At 44.8% G+C, this 22,949-nt stretch overlaps 1 protein-coding gene across 1 annotated transcript in view; it reads right to left on the bottom strand.

The window, feature by feature from the left end:
- CRAMP1 (cramped chromatin regulator homolog 1) overlaps positions 1-22,949 on the bottom strand; it is a 95,039-nt gene that overhangs the window by 48,784 nt on the left and 23,306 nt on the right. The window contains exons 5-9 of the mRNA XM_024218996.2: positions 20,908-20,991; positions 14,592-14,640; positions 3,152-3,237; positions 1,814-1,937; positions 127-208 (exon numbers count right to left, since the gene is read on the bottom strand). Coding sequence (XP_024074764.1) covers positions 127-208; positions 1,814-1,937; positions 3,152-3,237; positions 14,592-14,640; positions 20,908-20,991 — 425 coding nt within the window. The remainder of the gene's footprint in view (positions 1-126; positions 209-1,813; positions 1,938-3,151; positions 3,238-14,591; positions 14,641-20,907; positions 20,992-22,949) is intronic.

Raw genomic sequence — 22,949 nt, 5'->3', positions numbered from 1 at the left:
ACTGGTGTTCCTTTAATGGAGATTTGTGAGAGAGAGAAAACAGTGAGGTTAGAATAGCGAGAGAATTGCCCTGAACATGGTACACAAAGCAGACTAACAGTTTTGCTCTAAACAGAAAAAGGATACAATGCGCACTTCATGGAGAGCCCACTTCTGTTTCAGGAACTCAATGAGGCTGGAGACCTTCCGATGTAACTCCACTATCATCCTGCACAGGAAATAAACAATGCAAGAGAACTGAGAACTCAGTCAGCAGAAACTCAAAGCACAATCTGCTCCCAAAACAGAATCAAGGAGAGAAATTGGACTAGCACAGTGTAAACTAGGAGCAGAGACTGCAGCAATGTACACACTATGCAGAGTTATCCATGCACCTACCCCTGACTTACTATAACCCCCATGAGAAACAGGAGGCAGTTATAATGCACAACACTAACATGTAGGTAAATCATGATTTGTGAGTAAACTCAAAATTCTCTGAGATAGATATATTGCAGAGGTGACTTGGGCTCTCAGTTTCTCCTGGAGGAAAGAGAAGAGGAGGGGAACGTTAGCTATGACTCTTAGCAAGTAGAACACGAAACTACAATACCAAGGGTGATAAGGAGGATAAAATTGGGATAAAAATTTTTGTTTTCTTCCCTTGTCCTCAAAATGTCTGGCCTCTATCACATGGTAGGAGGATAAATCCTACCCTAAAATACTAACTCTCCCCTCCCCCGCCCCCAGCACCACCACCTTATGGCATTTGGTTATTATTTCTGAATTCTTCATTGAGGAATGAAAGTTACACTGACCAAGGTCCAGGACTTGTTATACTCAGTCCTGGACTAGTGCTAAGAAAGTGCTGGACAGCGTTAGAGTGATATCATGAACTCCCAAAAGAATGTTGTATATCCCTGGAAATCTAGAAATCTTTGCTTTTCATCAGTATGTAGCAATTGCCATGTCCAGAATCACAGAAACCTATCATTTCAACTGCTATTTTGCTTCTTTATCCTCCCTCTCAACACACTAAATCCAATACATCTTAACTAGAGCTAGTGCCACAAGCCAGTGATCCACCTGGATCCCCTCAACACTTATTAATGCTTTGTGTCATCTATGCTATCTAACTTCAGTAGTTCAGGAGAGAAGCTGGTAAAGTCATATGTGAACCAAGATAAGGGGATTTAAAGCAGAATGGTAATCAGAATGATATTTTAAAGTCTGATATCACATGACCCACTAGAGAGGTGGTTCTCAACCAAGGGTATGTATACCCCTGGGGGTACGCAGAAGTCTTCCAGGGGGTACATCAACTCATCTAGATATTTGTCTAATTTTACAACAGGCTACATAAAAAGCACTAGCAAAGTCAGTACAAACTAAAATTTCATACAGACAAAATGAGAAAGTAAGCAATTTTTCAATAATAGTGTGTTGTGACACTTGTATTTTTATGTCTGATTTTATAAAGAAATAGTTTTTAAGTGAGGTGAGACTTGGGGATACACAAGACAAATCAGACTCCTGAAAGAGGTACAGTAGTCTGGAAAGGTTGAGAACCACTGCACTAGAGTCAAGCATTTTGACAGACAAGCACAAATGCTTTCAGGATCAGCAAATTTAAACATGCTGGTTCTGGACTGGTGAATAGAAAGTATTTTGATTTAACTCTCTGCTACCCTATTTGCAGATAGAATGCCACAGGCACCAGGAGAGGACAAATCCTCAAATGAGAGGGAATGAAGTTGGAAAGGTGCCCTGTACCACACCTGTACATTTCCTCCCTTCATTCTCAACATATAAGATCCATCTTGCCCTTGGTTACCTGAGCCGTGGATTCTGGGCAAGGCTCTGCACCCGAGCCCATGCATGATTATTTCGTGGCTGTAACTCCACAGGGACCCTCAGAGGAAGACGTACTGGCTTCTGATCCTCCTCATCACTAATGCCTAAAGGAAGAAGGAGAGCAAAACAATGGGTCAAAGCAGACAGGTGTTCCTGACACATGCAACTCGGTCAGAAATGGAGCTAAATATTCAGGCAGATGAATTAAAAATTGTAGGTGGGGAAAGCATTATAAGAGCATTTGGGCAGCTCAAATTCAACAGTGGAGCCTACTTCCTCAGATTACCTCCAGTTCTGATGCACCAATATTATCTTTGGACACTGCAATTACACTAGAGCTGACAGTTGATTAAGCAGTGCTATGTCAAAACACAGATGGCTAGGAACTGACAAGTGTAATTGTTCAGATCTTTAAATTGCATTTAATATTGCTCGCTGATGAAAGCGTGCTTTGTATTGAGGTGGAAAGAGTAAAGAATATCTGAAATGTTCAGTGCTAAGCAACATGCAGCTGTTCATTTGCTGGCACTAGGATGAAGACAGCCATCTACAAGTACAGAACAGCCTGAGTAAAGGTCTGCTTGTGCCTAATTTTTAAGCCTGAACTGGTTTTGAACTGGACCCAAGACCACCCAACCCAACCGTAATAGAGTCATTAACTGACCCTTCCCCCCAACCTGAGTCAGTGCCGCCGCCTCCTGCCTGTAGGGTCGGCACGCTGGCAGCTGCATGCAGTGACTGCATGCCTTACTCCTATCAGCCACCGTCCCCGCTGTGCTGTGCACACACTGCGGAGTGAGAGGCACTGCACACACTCTGCAGCACACCTAGTACAACGAGGTGGTGGCAGCTGGCAAGAGCGGGACATGCAAGCCACTGCACTGACCCCATGGGCAGGAGGAGGAGAGCCAACCTGATCCTGAGTGGGTCAGGTTGTTTTCTGACCCGACCAAAACCTTACACGTAGTCTGGTCCTGTCAGGTTCAAGTCGGGTTGCAGGGCTCTAAGCCCGAGATGCAAAGCAAAAAGGATTTTCTCCAACGTAGCAACTTCTTTTCCAATTTCTCTATTTGCATGGTACTTTAGCAGCCAGCATCAGATCTCTAGATCTATAGAAGTGGATTTTTCTCAAAGCTGTATCACTGGTGATGCAAATGAATGGGGCAATTAGAGAACAGGAACATCCAGTGCCCCAAAAGAACCTGAGATAGCATGAATTCCCTTGCCAGAGAGGCACACACCAAAGAAGCCCCACTGCCACTCACGCTCTCCTGATCATCTGTTACAACTCTTTCCCATTTCAGCTTCTCTTACGTACCATCTGGGTCACAAAGTTTCTTCAGTGCCCTGCACATTGGAGCTTTAATCCGAAGGTTTCTCCCTTTGTAGCGAACAGTCGTGGCCCTAAGTAGATTTGAAAGAGAAATATTTATAGGCACTATGACTAAAGCAACATATATATAGTTCAGTGAAAAAGTTGGATACAAAGAATCCTACATGACTGGGCAGGAATGCAAGGGGTTGCTGGGCAGGAATCCAGACTTACAGGGGCACGTTGAGGCCTTTGCCATCTTTTAGGCTCCTGAAAATGAAACAGAAGTGACTCTTGTACCTCTGCACTGCTAGACTCACAGGAAGCACTATACAAGAGGCTGCCCACTGAATGAGAGACCCTATATGAAAAACAGGCTTGAATTCTTTGTCACCTTGGCAGGAAGAGATGATCCTCAAAGCCAGCCTTTTTATTTTGGGGTGGCCATAAAAGACCATTGTTTTGTCTTACTTTCCCCCCATGATTGCACCACAGGGCCTGCTTGAAGATTCCGAAGAGTCTTTAGATTTGAGAGCATGCAAAGAATTCTCTCAAAGGCCATCACCAAGCTCCTCTCTAGCAGAAATGAAGCCCAGCTGCTTCTTTCCCCACCCCCACTCCCCTCAGGCTGTCCTGCTCTCTGGTTACAGGCCCATGATGCAGGGGCTAACAGCCCTGAGCTGCTGATGGTGGTAACCAGAAGGGGAATCTAGACTGTGCAGAGGAGATCCTGCAGAGTGTGAGAAGAAGCAAAGGAGTGCTGGAGGCTGCCCCTACAGCAGGGCCACCTTCTTTGTTTGATGGAGGGAAGAAAGATGGACTAGTAAAGGGTTCCTAACCTAGGCTGCTAAATGGGGATGCTGCTAATAGGGGGGCTCTGGAAACTAAGCAGGCCAGGGGAGAAATGCAACAGATCAAATAATGAAGTAGGCCCAGATGTGTGAACCATTAAGCTGTGGGTTTCAGCAGATTCAGAAACTCCCAGAGCTGTCAGAGTAGATTTTCATTTGCACTGAGCTGTCAGAAGCAAGGAGAGTTCTTTTGTACTGGCATCATTTGATGAACTTTTGTGATACACAAGAGGTGATGACTGATTCCTTAATTTTTTTTTTTTTTTAAAGCTCTCAAGTGAAATAAAAAAAACAAACCTTCGTTGCTTGAAACAAAAGCTACTTGCTAAGCTGTGAAACGTGCTTCCTACCCTCAAGTCTGCTGCAGACCTGTCAGCCATGGGGCCTTCCCAACAGTATGCAAGGACTGATATTTCTTCACACTGATGCAATATATTGTAACTGCTATAAGCATAGCATTGCTGCCTTTTTAAAAATCTAACCAGAACTTGGGATTGTGTGGCGTCAACTATTTGTCCCTGAGGTCCATCAAGTCTAACACCAGGTCTCTGGCAGTGACCAATACCTGAGCCTCAGAGGAGGGCACAATACACACCTGCCTGTCTATGCAATGAAGCAGTTGAAGGGTGGGATTCCTTCCTGACCACAGCAGAGATCTTATGCCCCAAAACATGAGTTTTGATCCCCTTATCCTAGCTACAAATATTACTGATCATGAAGTCAGAGTCCTTTTGAAAAAATCAACCTCCTGCAAGCAAGTAGATTTACATGAAACTAGCATGTGATTTAGCAACCCTGATTAAATACAAACAAGGACAGAACTGGCATGAATGAACCTCATTCACAAGGATTGAAATCTATCTTCCTAGTGGGCGCACAGTGTGAGAAGGCAACAAACCCAGTTGAGAATGCCTCTATCAGACTGTTTTGCCTGAGTTTAGCTGGCAAACGTTTGAGTTTTGCTTTGGACAAGCATAGAACCTCCTCCTCGTGTCTGACTCACCAGATGTATATCAATCACTCACCTTTCATCAGAGACCCAAGTTTCCATTTCCATTGGAGTTTGGGGACCTAAGCAGTTTGCAGGTGTCTGTGCTAGTCACAGTGCCACCATCTCAAGAGTGACACTGGGGATAACAGCACTGAGGATTCTGCTCTAGGCCATGTTGTCTGGAACGGGAATTGAGTTGGAAAGATCTAGTGAGTCTGCAGTCAATATATATCCAGAGCTTTTTGTTATCTTTGTTCAATATTTATTATTGTTTCTCCTTCCCCCAAAATAGTAACTACAAAAACTTAAATGAACTGCAAGGTTGTCTTTTACTGTAACTCTTACAAATGTCCTTGAATTCTGATACTTTGTAACATTCTACAGCAATATTTACCAGAGATTCACAATGCTTCCAGCAACAGGAATACCCCAAAATTCTGTCTATGCAAGGCAAAAAGATATCACAACCAACCACTGCTTGGAACTCTCCGTCTACACAACAGCTGGGACAGCTATTTTATAAGTATTGGTTGCAAAGCAAGGTCTGGATCAGGTTCTGTTGCATCAGTACAGTCTCCCCAATGAGGACATAAAGGTACAAGCACTAGACATACAGTACACTGCTGCAGCTCCCTCCTACAATGCAGTGCCTCATGTTTGGTAATCATCAAAAATCCTCATTCCCACCAACAGTTCTGGGCATTATGGGAGAAGCCTTTTATGAAACCCATGTTGGATAGGATAAGATGCAAGAACACACATCATGGTCGTAAGGGGTGTTATGCCTGGATGCACCAGAATGGTTCTAGCGGACGCATTGCTGCTACGTGGACATGTCAAATCATTATGTGGACAAGTGGGATAACAATGGATTCACACAATCAGCACCCCGGTAATCATTTTTTTTGCTCAGTAGACACACTCAGTTTTCCACTGTAGTAAGAGGGGAAACCATTGGTGTAATCACACCTGCACTTATAACCTGATCCAAAGCCCACTGAAGACAGTGGAAAGTCTCCCACTGAATTTAATGGGTTATGGATAAGGCTAAGATTTTGTCACAGAATCCGAGGTTTCCAGAGACCTCCATAACATTTTCCGCTTCAGGCCCAGTGCAGCGTGGGGCCCCCACAGCTGGCCAGATGCCATGGACAAACCCTGGAACTCCCAGCTGTGGGCCCACAGCTCCGAGTAGCCACAAGTGGCAGGGGGATCCCAGCACTCAGCCACAATGGGTGGCCCCCTGGAGCCCCAGCAGCAGTAGGTGCTGGACCCTCCTCCTTCCCCATTTTGTCTCAGTTATTTTTTTAGTAAAAGTCAGGGATAGGTCACAGGCTTCCATGAATTTTTGTTTATCATCCATGACCCATCCGTGACTTTTACTAAAAATATCTGAGACAAAATCTTAGCTTTAGTTATGGATCAGGCCTTTTAGGTACAAATCTGAAAAAAATGTGGAGAAGCCCCATAGGAGGTGTAAATTATCATAGCACCATCAACTGCCATGACAATTTAAAACAGCTGAGGATCAGCTCCTGTAACTAGATTTTAATTAAATCAAAATTTCTCAGACAAGTGTCTTCAATGTAGTATCACACATAAATTTACTGGTGCTGTACAACTGTATCACACAAGCCATCAGCTCAGTTTAAGTGCCTGATCCATGTCCAGATAAGGGTACATTATTGACCCTACACAAATAGCTTAATAATTTCAAGGTAATAACTGGAGCTAGGGTTGTAAAAATACAACCACCACCCTAACAGATCACTATAGTTTTACCAAAAAACCCAAACACTAGGAAATTCTAAGATAAGGTTAACACTTTGTCAATAAAAAAAAAAAAAATCAGATTTTTTGAACCCTCCCTCCCCCATAGATTATGTCTTAATTTTTCATTTCCTGTGTCCCTATCCATTTAAAATATTTTACCACTTTTTGCCAATTTATTGCATCTCTTATGTAATGTAACTGATCCAAGCAAAAGAAAAAAGCATTGGTCATTGTTTGTATTTTTGTTGCATTATGAATTTTAACAGCGTTGCCCACAAAACATTTATGCATGTTGCACCTGCCACATATAATGGTCTACCTGCCATGCTTCCTGCTCAGCTGTCTGCCACCTGCTCAGACACACTTTGGGCAGCAATAACTCACCAGCAGTAACCGCTACTGAAACATCACTCTGGCACTGTACACATGTATCTGGCTACAAAAATAAGGGCAGCTGACCAGTATACCATGTGATCCTAGGCATGATTCTCTCTGCAATACATCAGATGTAAGAACTGCAGAGACAGCAGAGAAAGGGGAAATAAAGGAAAAGAAAATAAACCAAGGGTAGAGGAAGTAAGATAAAGGCAAAACTGCTGGCAGCACTACTGCTGGAGGACTACATCAAGCTGCCCTGTGTATTTCATGGGCTACCACAGTTTAGAAGCAAGCAATCAAGTTGTGCTCCACCAAATTATTATACACTAAAACTATTTATTTACCTCAGGTAGCTAATCTAAAAGGATGAGAGAGAGATGAAGACTGCTACATCAATATATTCACATGGAAATTCACCATGTCTGCCCCTGGATATTATTTCATGACATTAGCACTCAAAATTTCTACTTTTTACCCTCCTTTAAAATGAAAGAAAAGAGCTCTCCTCCAAGTTTACATGTCCTGCTGTGGTGGAATGATTTCTCTTACTCCCTTTTCAGTAAGGCATGAGGTTTTTAAATAATCTAGGAAGGAGTCCAATAATCAGTTATTGCAACTTTAAACTACTGTAAAATTAAATATGGCTGAAGGAGGTAGATTCCTAATGCAAACACATGACACAGCAGGGATAGGGGGAGGAGTAGATTAATTTAAAAACAGGACAGATTAATGAGTATCAAAACAGAAACAGCCTGCAACTAAAATAGTTATCTTAAAAATATGCTCTTCCTGCTTAGCTCTTGGTTTCTTTTAATCGGGGATGTTTCCAAACCTAACAAAGTGCTGAATATTCAAAAACCGATATTACACAAAACATGATTAAGAATCTTTAGTATTAGTTCACATCCTCAGCATTTCCTATCTGCTGAAATAGAGCTTGTGATGTTTGGGGGCTTTCTGCAGTATAGATTCCAATTTGATTTAGGTATTGAGAGATTAATTGAGAGTTATCAAACATGAATGTCAAATATATCAATTTTAATCCTACAGTATGCCCAAGCACCCAACTCCCAGCAAAATCAAAGGGAACTGAAGCACAGGACCTTGCAATACCATTCCTACACCAAACAAAGCAACCCTCTGAGTTTAACCGAGAATGCAAGCATTCATCAAATGGACACAAAATTAAAAATTTCGTACTTGTGCTATTAACGTTATCAAATTATTTGAATTCTTTGATTTGTCAGCGATGCTGTACACATTACCATTGGTGGTGGTTATTTTGTTTTGAATTTCTCTCAGTTTAGAAATAGAACATCCATCTACCCACATACACAGCCCCTATTACCACAGTATCCAAGCACCACACAATCTCTAATACATTTAACATTAACACACCGCCCTATGTGGGCACTTGAGGCACACAGAGATTAAGGGATTTACTCAAGTTCACCCAGGATGTCTGTGGCAGAGTAGGGACTTGAACATAAACCTCCCACACGCTAGGCTAGTGGTCCTGCCCACTGGTTCATCCTTCCTCTAACAGATTACTTGGTTTCACTTTCTAGTCCTTATGAACTAGCACGCAACTAACACTGGATTTACGAAAACACAGCCAGAGTAGGTTTAAATCCCCCACATGTGTCTTCAGTGAATTTAAAAAATCCACAGAAACATTTCTCTTGAGCCTAGGCTTTGTAAAACCTTTGTTTACTAAATAAAACAAAATTTGGGGCTAAATCCACCAGCATCACTTTTAACAACTCTAATACGATATGATGTGATTGGAACAACAGAGACTTGGTGGGGTAACTCACATGACTGGAGCACTGTCATGGATGGGTATAAACTCTTCAGGAAGCACAGGCAGGGGAGAATAGGTGGAGGAGTTGCACTGTATGTATGATAGCAGTATGCAGGGCCGGCTCCAGGCACCAAGCACCCAAGCTGGTGCTTGGGGCGGCACCTGGAGGGGGGCGGCGCGGCGCTCTGGCTGCCGGGGGGAGAGCAGAGCCGAGCCCCAGCCGGGGCTCGCCGCCCTCTCGCCGCCCTGCCCCCGGCGCTCTGGCCGCCGGGGGAGGGGCGGGAGAGCCGAGCACCCGCCGGGGCTCGCGGCCCTGCCCCCGGCGCTCTGGCCGCCGGGGGGGAGACCGGAGCCGCCGCCGGGGCTCGCCGCCCTCCCCCAGGGGCTCCGGCCGCCCCCCCCCGGCAAAAAAGCCAGAGCCGGCCCTGGCAGTATGATTGCTCAGAGCTCCAGTATAAAACTGGAGAAAAGCCTGTTGAGTATCTTTGGGGTAAGTTTAGAGCCGAGAGCAACAAGGGTGATGTGGTGGGCGTCTGCTATAGACCATCAGACCAGGAGGATGAGGTAGATGAGGCTTTCTTCAGACAACTAACAGAAATTTTCAGATCACGAGCCCTGGTTCCAATTGGGGACTTCCATCACCCTGATATCTGCTGCGAGAGCAATACAGCAGTGCACAGACAATCCAGGAAGTTTTTGGTGTGTTGGGCACAACTTCCCGGTGCAAGTGCTAGAGGAACAAACCAGGGGCCATGCTCCTCTTGACCTGCTGCTCATGAACAGGGAAGAATTTGTAGAGGAAGTAGAAGTGGGTGGCAACCAGGACAGCAGTGACCATGAGATGGTCAAGTTCAGGATCCTGACCAAAGGAAAAAAGGAGAGCAGCAGAATACGGACCCTGGACTTCAGAAAAGCAGACTTTGATTCCCTCAGGGAACTGATGGGCAGGATCCCCTGGGAGACTAATATGATGGGGAAAGGAGTCCAGGAGAGCTGGCTGTATTTTAAAGAAGCCTTATTGAGGGCGCAGGAACAAATCATCCCAATGTGCAGAAAGAACAGCAAAGATGGCAGGCGACCAGCTTGGCTTAACAGTGAAATCTTCGGTGATCTTAAACACAAAAAGGAAGCTTACAAGAAGTGGAAACTTGGACAGATGACTAGGGAGGAGTATAAATATATTGCTCAAGCATGCAGGGGTGTAATCAGGAAGACCAAAAGCACAACTGGCATTGCAGCTACCAAGGGATATGAAGGGTAACAAGAAGGGTTTCTACAGGTATGTTCGCAACAAGAAGGTGGTCAGGGAAAGTGGGGACCCTTACTGAATGGGGGAGGCAGCCTAGTGACAGATGATGTGGGAAAAGCTGAAGTACTCAATGCTTTTTTTGCCTCGGTCTTCACAGTCAAGGTCAGCTCCCAGACTCTCTGCACTGGACAGCACATTATGGGGAGGAGGCGAGTAGCCCTCAGTGGTGAAAGAACAGGTTAAGGACTATTTAGAAGAGCTGGACATACACAAGTCCACGGGGCTGGATGCAATACATCCGAGGGTAATGGCTGATGTGATTGTAGAGCCATTGGCCATTATCTTTGAAAATTTGTGGCGATCGGGGGAGGTCATGGACAAATGGAAAAAGGCAAACATGGTGCTCATCTTTAAAAAAGGGAAGAAGGAGAATCCTGGGAACTACAGACCGGTCAGCCTCACTTCAGTCCCTGGAAAAAATCATGAAGCAGGTCCTCAAGGAATCCATTTTGAAGCACTCAGAGAAGAGGAAGGTGGTCAGGAACAGTCAACATGGATTTACCAAGGGTAAGTCATGCTTGACTAACCTGGTTGCTTTCTATGACGAGATAACTGGCTGTGTGGATATGGGGAAAGCAGTGGACGTGATATACCTTGATTTTAGCAAAGCTTTTGATACTGTCTCCAGTATTCTTGCCAGCAAGTTAAAGAAATACGGATTGGATGAATGGACTAAGGTGAATAGAAAGCTGGCTAGATCGTCGGGCTCAACGGGTAGTGATCAACAGCTCGATGTCTAGTTGGCAGCCGGTATCAAGCGGAGTGACCCAGGGGTCAGTCCTGGGGCCAGTTTTGTTCAACATCTTTATTAATGATCTGGATGATGGGATGAATTGCACCCTCAGCAAGTTTGTGGATTACACTAAGCTGGGGGAAGAGGTTGATTTGCTGGAGGGTAGTAGCGATTGGGTCCAGAGTGAACTAGACAAATTGGAGGATTAGGCTAAAAGAAATCTGATGAGGTTCCAAAAAGGACAAGTGCAAAGTCCTGCACTTAGGATGGAAGAATCCCATGCACTGCTACAGGCTGGGGACCGACTGCCTAAGCGGCAGTTCTGCAGAAAAGAATCTGGGGATTACAGTGGACGAAAAGCTGGATATGAGTCAGTGTGCCCTTGTCGCCAAGAAGGCTAACAGCATATTGGGCTGCATCAGTAGGAGCACTGCCAGCACATTGAGGGAAGTTGTTATTGCCTTCTATTCAGCACTGGTGAGGCCACATCTGGAGTACTGCGTCCAGTTTTGGGGCCCTCCACTACAGAAAGGATGTGGGAAAATTGGAGAGAGTCCAGCAGAGGGCAACGAAAATGATTAGGGGGCTGGGGCACATGACTTACGAGGAGAGGCTGAGGGAACTGGGACTATTTAGTCTGCAGAAGAGAAGAGTGAGGGGGGATTTGATAGCAGCCTTCAACTACCTGAAAGGGGGGGGGGGTTCCAAAGAGGATGGAGCTAGGCTCTTCTCAGTGATGGCAGAACAAGGAGCAATGGTCTCAAGTTGCAGTGGAGAAGGTCTAGGTTGGATATTAGGAAAAACTATTTCACTAGGAGGGTGGTGAAACACTGGAATGGGTTACCTAGGGAGGTGGTGGACTCTCTATCCCTAGAGGTTTTTAAGGCCCGGCTTGACAAAGTCCTGGCTGAGATGACTTAGTTCGGGTTGGTCCTGCTTTGAGCAGCAGTTTAGACTAGATGACCTCCTGAGGACTCTTCCAACCCTAATCTTCTATGATTCTACAAATACATGTACACAAAAAGCTCTGTTCTCAGTTTGGTACCTCCTGTTTACACAATCCAGGGACGCAACTCCAGTACTATAAAAATAGGTTGTAAGGGAGGTGTGGGTTGGCTAGAAAGTGATGAAGAGTCCCAAGAATGTTTAACAATACTTTGTTCCATAGTTGCCCAGTATAGAGATTCCAGCTGGCCACTGTTGGAGCAAAGACTAGATGGACCACTGGTCTGAACTGGTATAGCAATTCCAACATTCCGAAATAAGTTAGAATTAGCTCTATTTTGGCCTATTTTCTAGACCCCCACGGCTTCAGGTAACTGCTGACAGCAGTGCAAAAAGCTTTACATTTGCTCAATTCTAGATGTTTCTGGGATTTTTAAGGTAACTAAATCAAGTGTGACATTTTGTGCAAAGGATTCTTAATTGTCTGAAATAATTAGTGGATTAAGTTTCCAATCAATACTTGCTATTTGCAGCCCGGGTTTTCAGCTGCAAAGATTCTGACCAATATATCTAGTCATTTAGTTTTGATAAATAATGAGTGAGGATCTTGTAGAAAGTCAGAGATGCTGCATGGTCTAAGTAGAATGAAAGAGGTCAAGACCCTAAGTTCAAGTCCCAGCTATGCCAGTAACATGCTGGGTAATTCCTCACAGTTCCTCTGCATCTCAAAGTTTCCACACTTGTCAAATAAGGCTAATAGCTACCTATCTCATGAGGGGATTGCGAGGATAATCTAGTTCCATATACGTTTCCTGTTGTGTTTGGGAAGGGGGAAGAGAAAGATCGCCTGCAACTAAGAGTGTGATTATGGCTTTCTAGCACCACATGGGGTAATTTCAGCAGCACAGTGAGCTGGAGAAAGAAGGTTTTAGTCCATATTGTATTTGACTGTGCATGTGGAGTTGCGGGGCTGTGTCTCTATCCATCTTCCCTGGATTAATGTACACAGACTGCCATTTGGGTAATGGAAATACAATTTTACACACACTGCTGTTGTGCAGTTTGCTCATCGGAATGACAGGAAACTTTTCGGGCAGAAAGAGGATGTCCCTCTTCTGCCTGATAAGAGCGGAGTCAATCTGCGCTATTTCATCTGCCAAAGAGTGAATAATTCTGGATTTCCCAATAAGAAAAAGTAAAATCTATCTACACTCCAGGTCATATTAAGAGATTGAGTTTTAATATATTTAAGTGCAAGAATCCACGTTTCTGAAATGCTTGGATATGAGACAAAACCTTTGTAAGATAAATATCTAACTTTCTCCCAGACAATCACCATTTGATTAGAACAGATGAGATTAAAGAAAACTAAGGCCCCAGTCCAGCCAAGTGACACTGACAAGAAAACCCCTGAACCTGTAAACACCACACTACAGGACTGGGGCCTAAATTTGCTAAAAATGAGCATGTTCTTGTCATCATGTTGTGCTGGTCAGAGTGCTTGGATGACACGGACTTTATAAGAGATCCCCAATCCACCATATATACCTATGTCCTAAAGTCTAGGTGTCAGAGTAATGAGCCAATTAGAAATGCCTAAGAGCTAAAAATATAACTAGTACTCCCTTAGCACAAATACAGTATCTAAATAGGCCTACAACTGGTGAAACTGTTCATATACGCTAATACAGTTATGCTTATTAAAAAAATGTTTAACTGAACCTACGTGCAAGAGCACAAAAACGGCTATAAAAGCAAAATAGTGATGGGAAGAAAAAAAGAAAAGCAGACTAAAAATCCCAAAATTTAAAAAAAGGATTATATGTAAAATTACATGGCTGGCACACAAGATCAAACCCAAGTGGCAATTTTTAGCACATCACTTTTGCTCTAATTTTAACAGACAGAAGCAAACTGTCTAGAGAACAGCCAACAGGCTATTCCAAGATTTGTGAGCCTATCACAAGTCTTACAAAAGAAGTGCACCCTGGAGAGGGGAGGTCATTAAGATTAAGGTCAAATGCTCCATTGTAAGGTTCATGATGACTGTATACAAGGAAAGGATTCGAAGAAACTGTCAGCATTGAAAAGCCAGAACAATTCAATTATTTAACCCTCCCTCCACCTCCCAAGAAGTATTTCATGCATTCATTTCTAAAAAGTAGTAGAACTTCCTACCATTTATATAATCCAGGGGATAGTGAAGTTCAGGAGTGAGGCCCCAATCCTGCTTGAAGTCAAGGAGACTACTTGTGCTTACAGTTAAGTACATCCATAGGTGTTAACAGGATCGGGGCCTAAGGTACATTGGCAGAGCTGTGTGAAGGCCTAAAACCACAGTAGTGTTGGTGCTGAAAGTCATATTCTGTACATTCAAATCAATTTTTTTTTTTTTTTTTTTGAAGACATCTTCTACAAATCATTCACACTATCAGGGAATATCTTAAACTTTACCCCTGGTGTACTGACTATTTAAATTAGTTTGCCTCTCAGGAAAAGGTAGGGGAAAATATGAAACAAGGTTATTTCATATTTTTCAGCATATTAAATCAAATTACAGCCCTTACAAAGTAATAAATGCTCTCTGCACTGGGCCATCAACTCAGCAATCAAGCTGCTTTATGGTCTGCTTTTATTAGTTGCGAAAAAAATTCTTACTTACCCAATTTGAATCAGTTCATTAAGTTTTGTTGCATTTTTATCATCCATACCTTTAAGTGAAAAAGAAAACAAATATAACACACTATATTAGGAATTAAATAACAGGGCACAAATTATAATCATGTCTGCTTGCCTTATAGTTTATGATGTTGTATTACAATGGGAAGATGCTTTTGATTAGCATAAAAATACCAGGGCTACAACGAAGTTCCTGAACATATTCTATTTATATGCCTCAGTATAGTACAATTCAGTTTAAGCAAGACACGTAGGATTTATACACACCCTGCTGTGTTAATTACATTTCAGTCACAGATTAAAAGACAAAAGTTCATCAGTTCTGCAAAGGCCCTAGGTTACTCGGTGTGGATTGGACATTGCAGTATTGACAGCAAAGATACCTGCTCTTCATGCTCTGAATCTCTGTTGCTAAGGCAGCATAGCACTATGGAGAAGCCTGAAGCCCTCACAAGTTTGGATGCCATACAAGAAAAAAATAAAAACACACATACACCCCCACATCCTATGCAATGTACTGCACATTTTGAAACACACATTATGATAACTTGATTTATATCCTCTAGGGCAACAAAGCCTGGATCTATTTGCAGAGGAATTGACCTTTCCCCAGCAATGCTGGATGTCATTCCTGACACGCTTTCATCCTTCCATGGCATCTGCAATTTCTGGGAATGCAGACGACTGCCTACTTTCCAAAGGAAAGAGAAATAAGCCGATTCCGGCAAGCAGCAGGGCAGACCTGCAATAAATAATACCTGGGAGGGGAGGTTGCTGCTCAAGTCTATTGGGCAAACAGAAACAGAAAGAATTTTCAAGGTGACTGTGAAGATAGTACATAAGAGGATGCAAATGATTAGATAATATTGCAGATGCATAGACAACATGCATGCATCCTCAAGATCACTGGGCATGACTGTGATGATTTCCTGTCACATTCAAGACGGGGTCAGTTGATGCTCCTGGTCATTCTAAGGGTATGTCTACACTACGAAATTAGGTCGATTTTATAGAAATCGATTTTTAGAAATCGATTTTATACAGTCGATTGCGTATGTCCACACTAAGCGCATTAAGTCATCAGTGCATCCTCACTACCTTGGCTAGCATCGACTTACGGAGCGGTGCACTGTGGGTAGCTATCCCACAGTTCCCGCAGTCTCCACCGCCCATTGGAATTCTGGGTTAAGCTCCCAATGCCTGATGGGGCAAAAACATTGTCGCGGGTGGTTTGGGGTACTTGCCCCTCCCTCCATGAAAGCAACAGCAGACAATCGTTTTGCGCCAGACACGAGGGCAATTAGAAGAGCACAGCAAGGAGCGCTGCGCATCAGAGAGGCTTTGAAAACCTGTTTCATGACTGGCCAGGCTTCGGTGTGACAGTTGTGTGTGTTTCTCCTTGATGCAAACCCGCCCCCTTTGTTGATTTTAATTCCCTGTAAGCCAATCACCCTCCTCCCTTCGAAATAAAGTAACTATTGTTTTGAAACCATGCATTCTTCCTTTATTAATTAAAAAAAATATGAGATAACGGACAAGGTAGCCCAGGTGGGGTGGGGACGAGGGAAGGACAAGGCCACATTGCCTATTGTAGGCACACTAAAAATCAAACTGTTTGAATGACAGCCTTCTGTTACCTGGGCCATCCTCTGGAGTGGAGTGGCTGGGTGCCCGGAGCCTCCCCCCCGCGTTCTTGGGCATCTGGGTGAGGAGACTATGGAACATGGGGAGGAGGGTAGGGGGGTTATACAGTGGATGCAGCGGGGGTCTGTGCTCTTGTTGGCTTTCCTGCAGCTCCAACAGATGCTTCATGATGTCGGTTTGCTCCCCCATTAGCTTCAGCATCGTGTCCTGCTTCCGCTCTTTGCGTTCACTTAATTCTTTCCTGGCCTCTGCCACTGAATGCCTCCATGCATTAAGCTGTGCCTTATCAGTGTGGGAGGACTGCATGAGCTCAGAAAACATGTCATCGCGAGTGCATTTTTTTCACCTTCTAATCTGCGATAATCTCAGGGACAGAGATGGTAGGGGGAGCGTAGAAACATTCTACAATTCTGGGGGGACTGCATGGTCACCTGTGCTGCTGAGTTCGCCACGCTGACCAAACAGGAAATGAAATTCAAAAGTTCCCAGGGCTTTTCCTGTGTACCTGGCTAGTGCATCGGAGTTCAAAGTGCTGTCCAGAGCGGTCACAATGGAGAACTCTGGGATAGCTCCTGGAGGCCAATACCGTCAATTTGCATTTGCACTACCCCAAATTCGAACCAGCAAAGTCGATTTTAGTGCTACTCCCCTCGCCGGGGAGGAGTACAGAAGTCGATTTTAGAGCCCTTTAGGTCGACGGAATGGAGTTGGTTGTGTGGAAGCATTCATTTTTAAAATCGACCTAATGCGGCTAAATTTGACCTACCCTGTAGCGTAGACCAGGCCTAAGACAAGGTGCGGAGAAGCGGGAGATACACTGCTGGTATCTTCTATTGACAATGCAACCTGCCCTGCCTTTGTCATGAAGCAGATCAAAATTCCTTCTCCAAGATGGATGAGCACACTGGAGATCTTTGAACTAACAGAATAAAGTGAATATGAACAGTCTAAACAGTTCAATTCATGAGACAATAAAGTAAAATCCCCTAGTGAGGAGAGAATGTAGTAAAAAGTCCCCAGGGGCACCACTATACAGTAGGGAATTCAAATGATCCACCAATTATGCCTGTTGTGGTTGTTGTTATTTTATAAATAATGCAGTCTTTAAAAGGAAATAAAAGTTTAGAACATTCTACATTTAGTTCCCACATCCCACCAGCAAAGCCATACACATAGATGCTACACCATCCCCGCTAAGGCACTGGTTCCACCAAAAATGCTTGGGTCCAGACTGAAAGAAACACATAGGACAAACTAGTGCGGACAGGGCTAAAGAAGTTGATTTATTTAGAATGCATCTTACCGAACAGTTTAAGTTTTTATTGCTGATTATGACTGATAACGTTTATTCGTTTAAAGTATTTATTGTTATATAAAGATTTAAGGCCTGACTTGGAAAACAGCGTCATCCCAGAGTGTGATTTTGCAGGCACAAATAATGGCAGATGCATGTGATATAGTTTATATATTTAATTGCTTGATTTTCAGGAACAACCAGGTAGCCAGATATATAAATTAAATGTATTTCACCTGCAAAACTGTGGATGGTTCTTAAAAAAAAAAAAAATAAAAAAAGAAAGGACAGTTACTCACCTTCTTATAATTGTTGTTCTTCGAGATATGTTGTTCACATCCATTCCAATCAGGCGTGTGCGTGACACATGCGCGGTCGTCGGAAAACTCTTCCCTCAGCAGCTCCCATCGGGTTGGCTAGGGAACCCCTGGAGTGGCACCCTCAGGGCGCTCAATATATGACCCTGCGGACCTGACCCCCCTTCAGTTTCTTCTTGCCGGCTACTCCGACAGAGGGGAAAGAGGGTGGGTATTGGAATTGACGAGACCACCACATTTCAAAGAACAGCAGTTACAAGAAGGTGAGTAACCGTCTTTTCTTCTTCTTCGAGTGTTTGTTCATGTCGATTCCAATCAGGTGACTCCCAAGCTCTCCCATAGGGGTGGGGTCGGAGTTAAGGAATCACTGTTTGGAGACCTGCTCTGCCGAAAGCTGAGCCGTCTCTAGAATGCAGGGTGATGGCATAGTGAGTGGTAAACGTGTGCACTGGGGAGCAGGTTGCCACTCTGCAGATTTCCTGGATGGGCACCTGGGCCAGGAAAGCAGTGGACAAGGCTTGAGCTTGTATCGAGTGGGCCATAATAGCCAGGGCTGGGAACTTGGCAAGGTCATAACAGGTACGGATGCAGTCCATGATCCAGGAAGAAATGCGTTGTGAGGAGACCAGAAGCCCCTTCATGCGGTCTGCCACTGCTACAAACAGTTGGTTTGACTTCCTGAAAGGCTTTATGCGCTCAACGTAGAATGCTAGTGCTCTCTGCACATCTAGCAAGTGAAGCATCTGCTCCTGTGCATTAGCATGTGGCTTGGGAAAGAAAACTGGTAGAAAAATGACTTGGCCGATGTGGAATTGGGATACCACCTTGGGCAGGAAGGCTGGGTGCGGCCTGAGCTGTACTTTGTCCTTGAGGGGGTGCGGGTGGGGTGGGGGAGGAGGCGGAGGTTAACGCTTTTAACTCTGACACCCTCCTGGCCGATGTGATGGCAACCAGAAATGCCACCCTCCATGAGAGATACAGAAGGGAGCATGTAGCCAGTGGCTCGAAGGGGGCCCCCCCATTAGCCTAGCTAGGACCAGATTGAGGTCCCAAGCAGGTGGACAGGACTGTGGATATAGCCATTCCATGCCCTTAAGGAAACAGCCCACCATAGGGTTGGCGAATACCAAACAACCTAACTCTCCTGAGGCGAGAATGTCCACCATCGCGTCCTCTGACTCAATGAATTCCTCCATCTGTAGGCCCATGTTACGGGCAATGCGGCGGAGCAGGTCCTGGTGCGCCCTGTGGTCAATGGGTGGATGACCTGAAGCTGACGCTCCTGCCACCGCCTCATCAGGTGAGGATGACAAGGAAGCAAGTGGGAGTACTGGGTCCCCGTGGCCCTCTATGTGCCCAGATTGCCCCTGGGTTGCATTGGACTTGTCCAGTGGTTCGACAGATGTGACCTGGGCTATGGGAGGGTCTCCACTGTCTCCTCTGTAGTATGAGGGGGCAGTCTGGACAGGGTCGCCTCTGTAACCCGAGGAGCAGGTCTATCCATCGGTAACCGGGAAGGATGACGTCCCGACGCCACCAACCTAGAAACCCTCAAAGGGGTGCCCTGGACCTGATGGTAAGCCCAGGGGTCCAGAAGGGCCATTGCGTGGCAGGTAGCCACTGTGGCTGCCAGGCCGACTAAGCATATCTCCGGCGCTTATCCAACCTATGTCTACTGCACCACGAGTAATAGGAGTCGGCCTCAGAGTCTGAGGATCCCGAGGGCGGTGCCAGAAGCTTCTCTCTAACAGCAAAGGGCTGAGGCACAGTAATTTCTATAAGCTCCTTGGCAGCCTCAAAAGTGTCTGGGGTCAAGGGGGGCTCCAACGCCTCCACCAGGCACTGCCCCGCTGGACAGTCACTGAGTGCTAGGCTCAACGGTGCCACCTGGGGCGCCGGAGTCAACGGCATGAGATCTTGCTGCTTGGAAGTTGAGGCCTTCCTCTGGGGCAGCAAAGTCTCCCCTGCTGGTCTCACTCTCTGAGGAGAGCGCCCTCTGTCCGCCTTCTTATGGTGCTTGTGGGGCACTGGAGATGTTGACCAGTGCTGGGGCGCTGCTCCTTGCTGCAGTGCCGGGGATTTTTAGTACCGAGGGTCTCTCGCACCATCGTCCTTCCTCAGTACCGATTCACGGACCGATGCCAGGGCACTCCGCACTGAGCTTGAGCTCGGACCTTGGCGGTTCGGTGCCGCTGGACCGAGTGTGGCTTCCATTAACAACTGCTTCAAATGGAAGTTGCATTCCTTTCTAGTTCTGGGCTTAAAAGCCTTACAAATCTTGCAGTGCTCAGACTGATGCGCCTTCCCTAGACACCTCAGGCGCGAGTCATGGGGATCGCTATTGGGCATAGACTTTCTGCATACACCGCAAGATTTAAATCCTTGGGCTTGAAGCATTCCCTGAAGCCCAAGGTGGGGTGAGGGGAGAACGATCACCAAGTCTATACTAACTACAAACAATAAATTAATTACAAAACAAAAACAGGGTAGGACTACGTAATAGGCTAAGGGAACACTTGCAAGCAAGCAAAACGCAGTTCCAACGCTGCCACGGACAGTAAGAAGGAACTGAAGGGGGGTCGGCTTGGCAGGGTCATATATTTAGCACCACGAGGGCACCACTCTAGGGGGCTCCCTAACCGACCCGACGGGAGCTGCTGAGGGAAAAAGTTTCCTATGACCACACACGCGGCGTGCACACACCTGATTGGAATCGACGTGAACAAGCACTCGAAAAAGAATAAAATAAAATCAGGCCTGTGTTTTCTGTATTATCTGCATAAAGAAAGCTAAATAAATATTATGTTAAAAGAAAAATGGGAATTCCATGTAACTGGCCAAAAAAAATTCTTATAGAAAAAAAAAAATCAAAAATCCCTTAAGAAAGCTACACAACACAGAACTGTACCAGAATACAATGGGCAGACATTTTGAAAGCCACCAAAGCACAACAGTACAAGGCAAGCCCAGCCCTCAATGTAGAACTCCATAATTCTACAGTACAAAAAAAACAATTTCCACCACTTGCGGAAATTCATACTCACAGCCCCCAATCTTCTTCCTTAGTTCCCCATAACAGACTAAGCCATAAAGCTCCAGGGAGGATTTTTTCAGCCCTTGAGAAAACACTGCAAAACAAAATAGGTATCAGGTGAGATATGAGACAGAGAACCTTCACTGCAGATATGCCACGAGCCGTAACAGATCAAGTAACTTTCCAACAAAAACACCCTCAGTGAAAGGGACAAAAATCCACATATTTAATCAATACACAAAGATCTCACTGCAGATAGCCCTAAGTCCTATTTCACAGTAATGCTAAATAAGAGGAGTGCATGTATTTCGGAGCTATGACTTTATATCTGTGAAATGCAACAATTTTATATAGGATCAAAAACCAAGAAGAGATTTCACAGAATTCAACAAACAACGTTTCAGCAAAATGAACTCAAGTTAGCGGTGACAATTTGCTATTACCCCACAGCTCCATCACCACTTAAGTTAGCTGTCTATAACTATAATCAAATTAAGTTTCAAGACACATTGATGCCTTCTGGAAAACTCAAACATACATACATCTATGTGTTGAGTGACATACACACACTTGAGTTTTCTAGAAGATATCAGTACATTTTGAAATTTTATGTAAGTATTTTTTTCTAATTCTTGGGTCAATTTCTGTAATTTTTTCTTCCAACAACAGAATACATTGGTGTGGGCATTTTATTTGTATTGTGGTAGCATGTTCCAGCTTATATCCATGGCTAGTGGTAAAAAAAATCCTTTGGCATACAAATCAGACCAAGAAATACTTATACCTGATGCTGCGGTGACAATCGCAATTCTCTTTGATTTGCAGGCTACCAATAAATCCAAACTTCAGTCATATGCATTTTCACCAGTACTCAAGTTTAGCCACATGCGCCTCAGATTCTTAAACCTCTACACTGGCAGCTAAGAAGCTTTCATACCTTGCAGATTTAGGTATTTTACCTTCATTTATTCATTTCTGCTTATCCAGACCACAACTGACAATCTACTTTGGAAGGACTTCTGAACTTATATGCAGATAGGTTTCTTCCAATGCTGGATTTGCAGGGTCATTTATTTTTAAATTAAAAACTAAGACTTCTTTGATCTCACAAACTGTGAGTATAGAGAGAACACTCGAAGAATACCTATGCTAACTGTACTTTACAAATGGAAATCTTCTTAAACATCCTAATCTAGGGACAAGACCAATCAATTTTTAAAGAGATTTTACTGTAGAGCCTTTACATGCTTCTTCTGCTTTTCCTAGAAGCATGTTGTAACACATGCTACAGCATGACTTTCATTTGCAACTGGTCATCAGCACTGAAAATCTTATCTGTTTCTCTCAGACAAGCACATTTCTTTAACAAGAGTGGGTTGTACCTGTAAAAATTAATGGGATGAACTGATTGTGGGGATTATGGCAAAAGTTAAAGAACTGTTTAAGGGCAAATGTACTTAACCACCTTCTAAATGTAACAATATATACTCCTGAGGGAATTCTGCACTACTGCACGTGCATAATTAATGAGCCTAGCATATTTTTAATTTTTTGCGCAGAAAAAAAGCTTCTGTTGAAATGTTGCTGCAGTTCTGCCTCTTGCCCACCAGAGGGCGCTGTGGCAATAGAACAGCAGCAGCTCCCAGCCAGCGAGGGAAAAGAAAGAGCTTGCCTTTGCAGCACCTGTCAGGCCAGATCAGGAGACCAGGGCTATGGGGAGACAGACAGCGTGGGGTGCTGGGCAGTCAGACAGGGGCTCATAAGGGCTAGTGGGGGAGGACAGACTGGGGCAGGGGCTGAATAGGAGTGGAGGCACAGGACCACAGTGGGGAGGGAAGTGGCTAGGTGGGGGCACAGGGACACATGGGGACAGAGGGAGGGGGTGTGAGTGGGAGTGGAGGGACATGTGGACAGGGGGGGTTCAAGGACACATGGGGGTGCAGGAACACCTGGGGACAGAAGCAGATGTGCCTGACTGAATGGGAGAGACTAGGGGTCAGCCAGGGTCTGCATGGGGGAAGCTCCCTAACCCCCCCCCCCCCCCCCCCCCCC

This window comes from Terrapene carolina, unplaced genomic scaffold (assembly GCF_002925995.2).
Source record: "Terrapene carolina triunguis isolate 2854851 unplaced genomic scaffold, T_m_triunguis-2.0 Scaffold67, whole genome shotgun sequence".
Lineage (NCBI taxonomy): Eukaryota > Metazoa > Chordata > Testudines > Emydidae > Terrapene > Terrapene triunguis.
The sequence above is the reverse complement of the archived record's forward strand: the minus strand, read 5'-3'. Positions and strand labels throughout refer to the sequence as shown.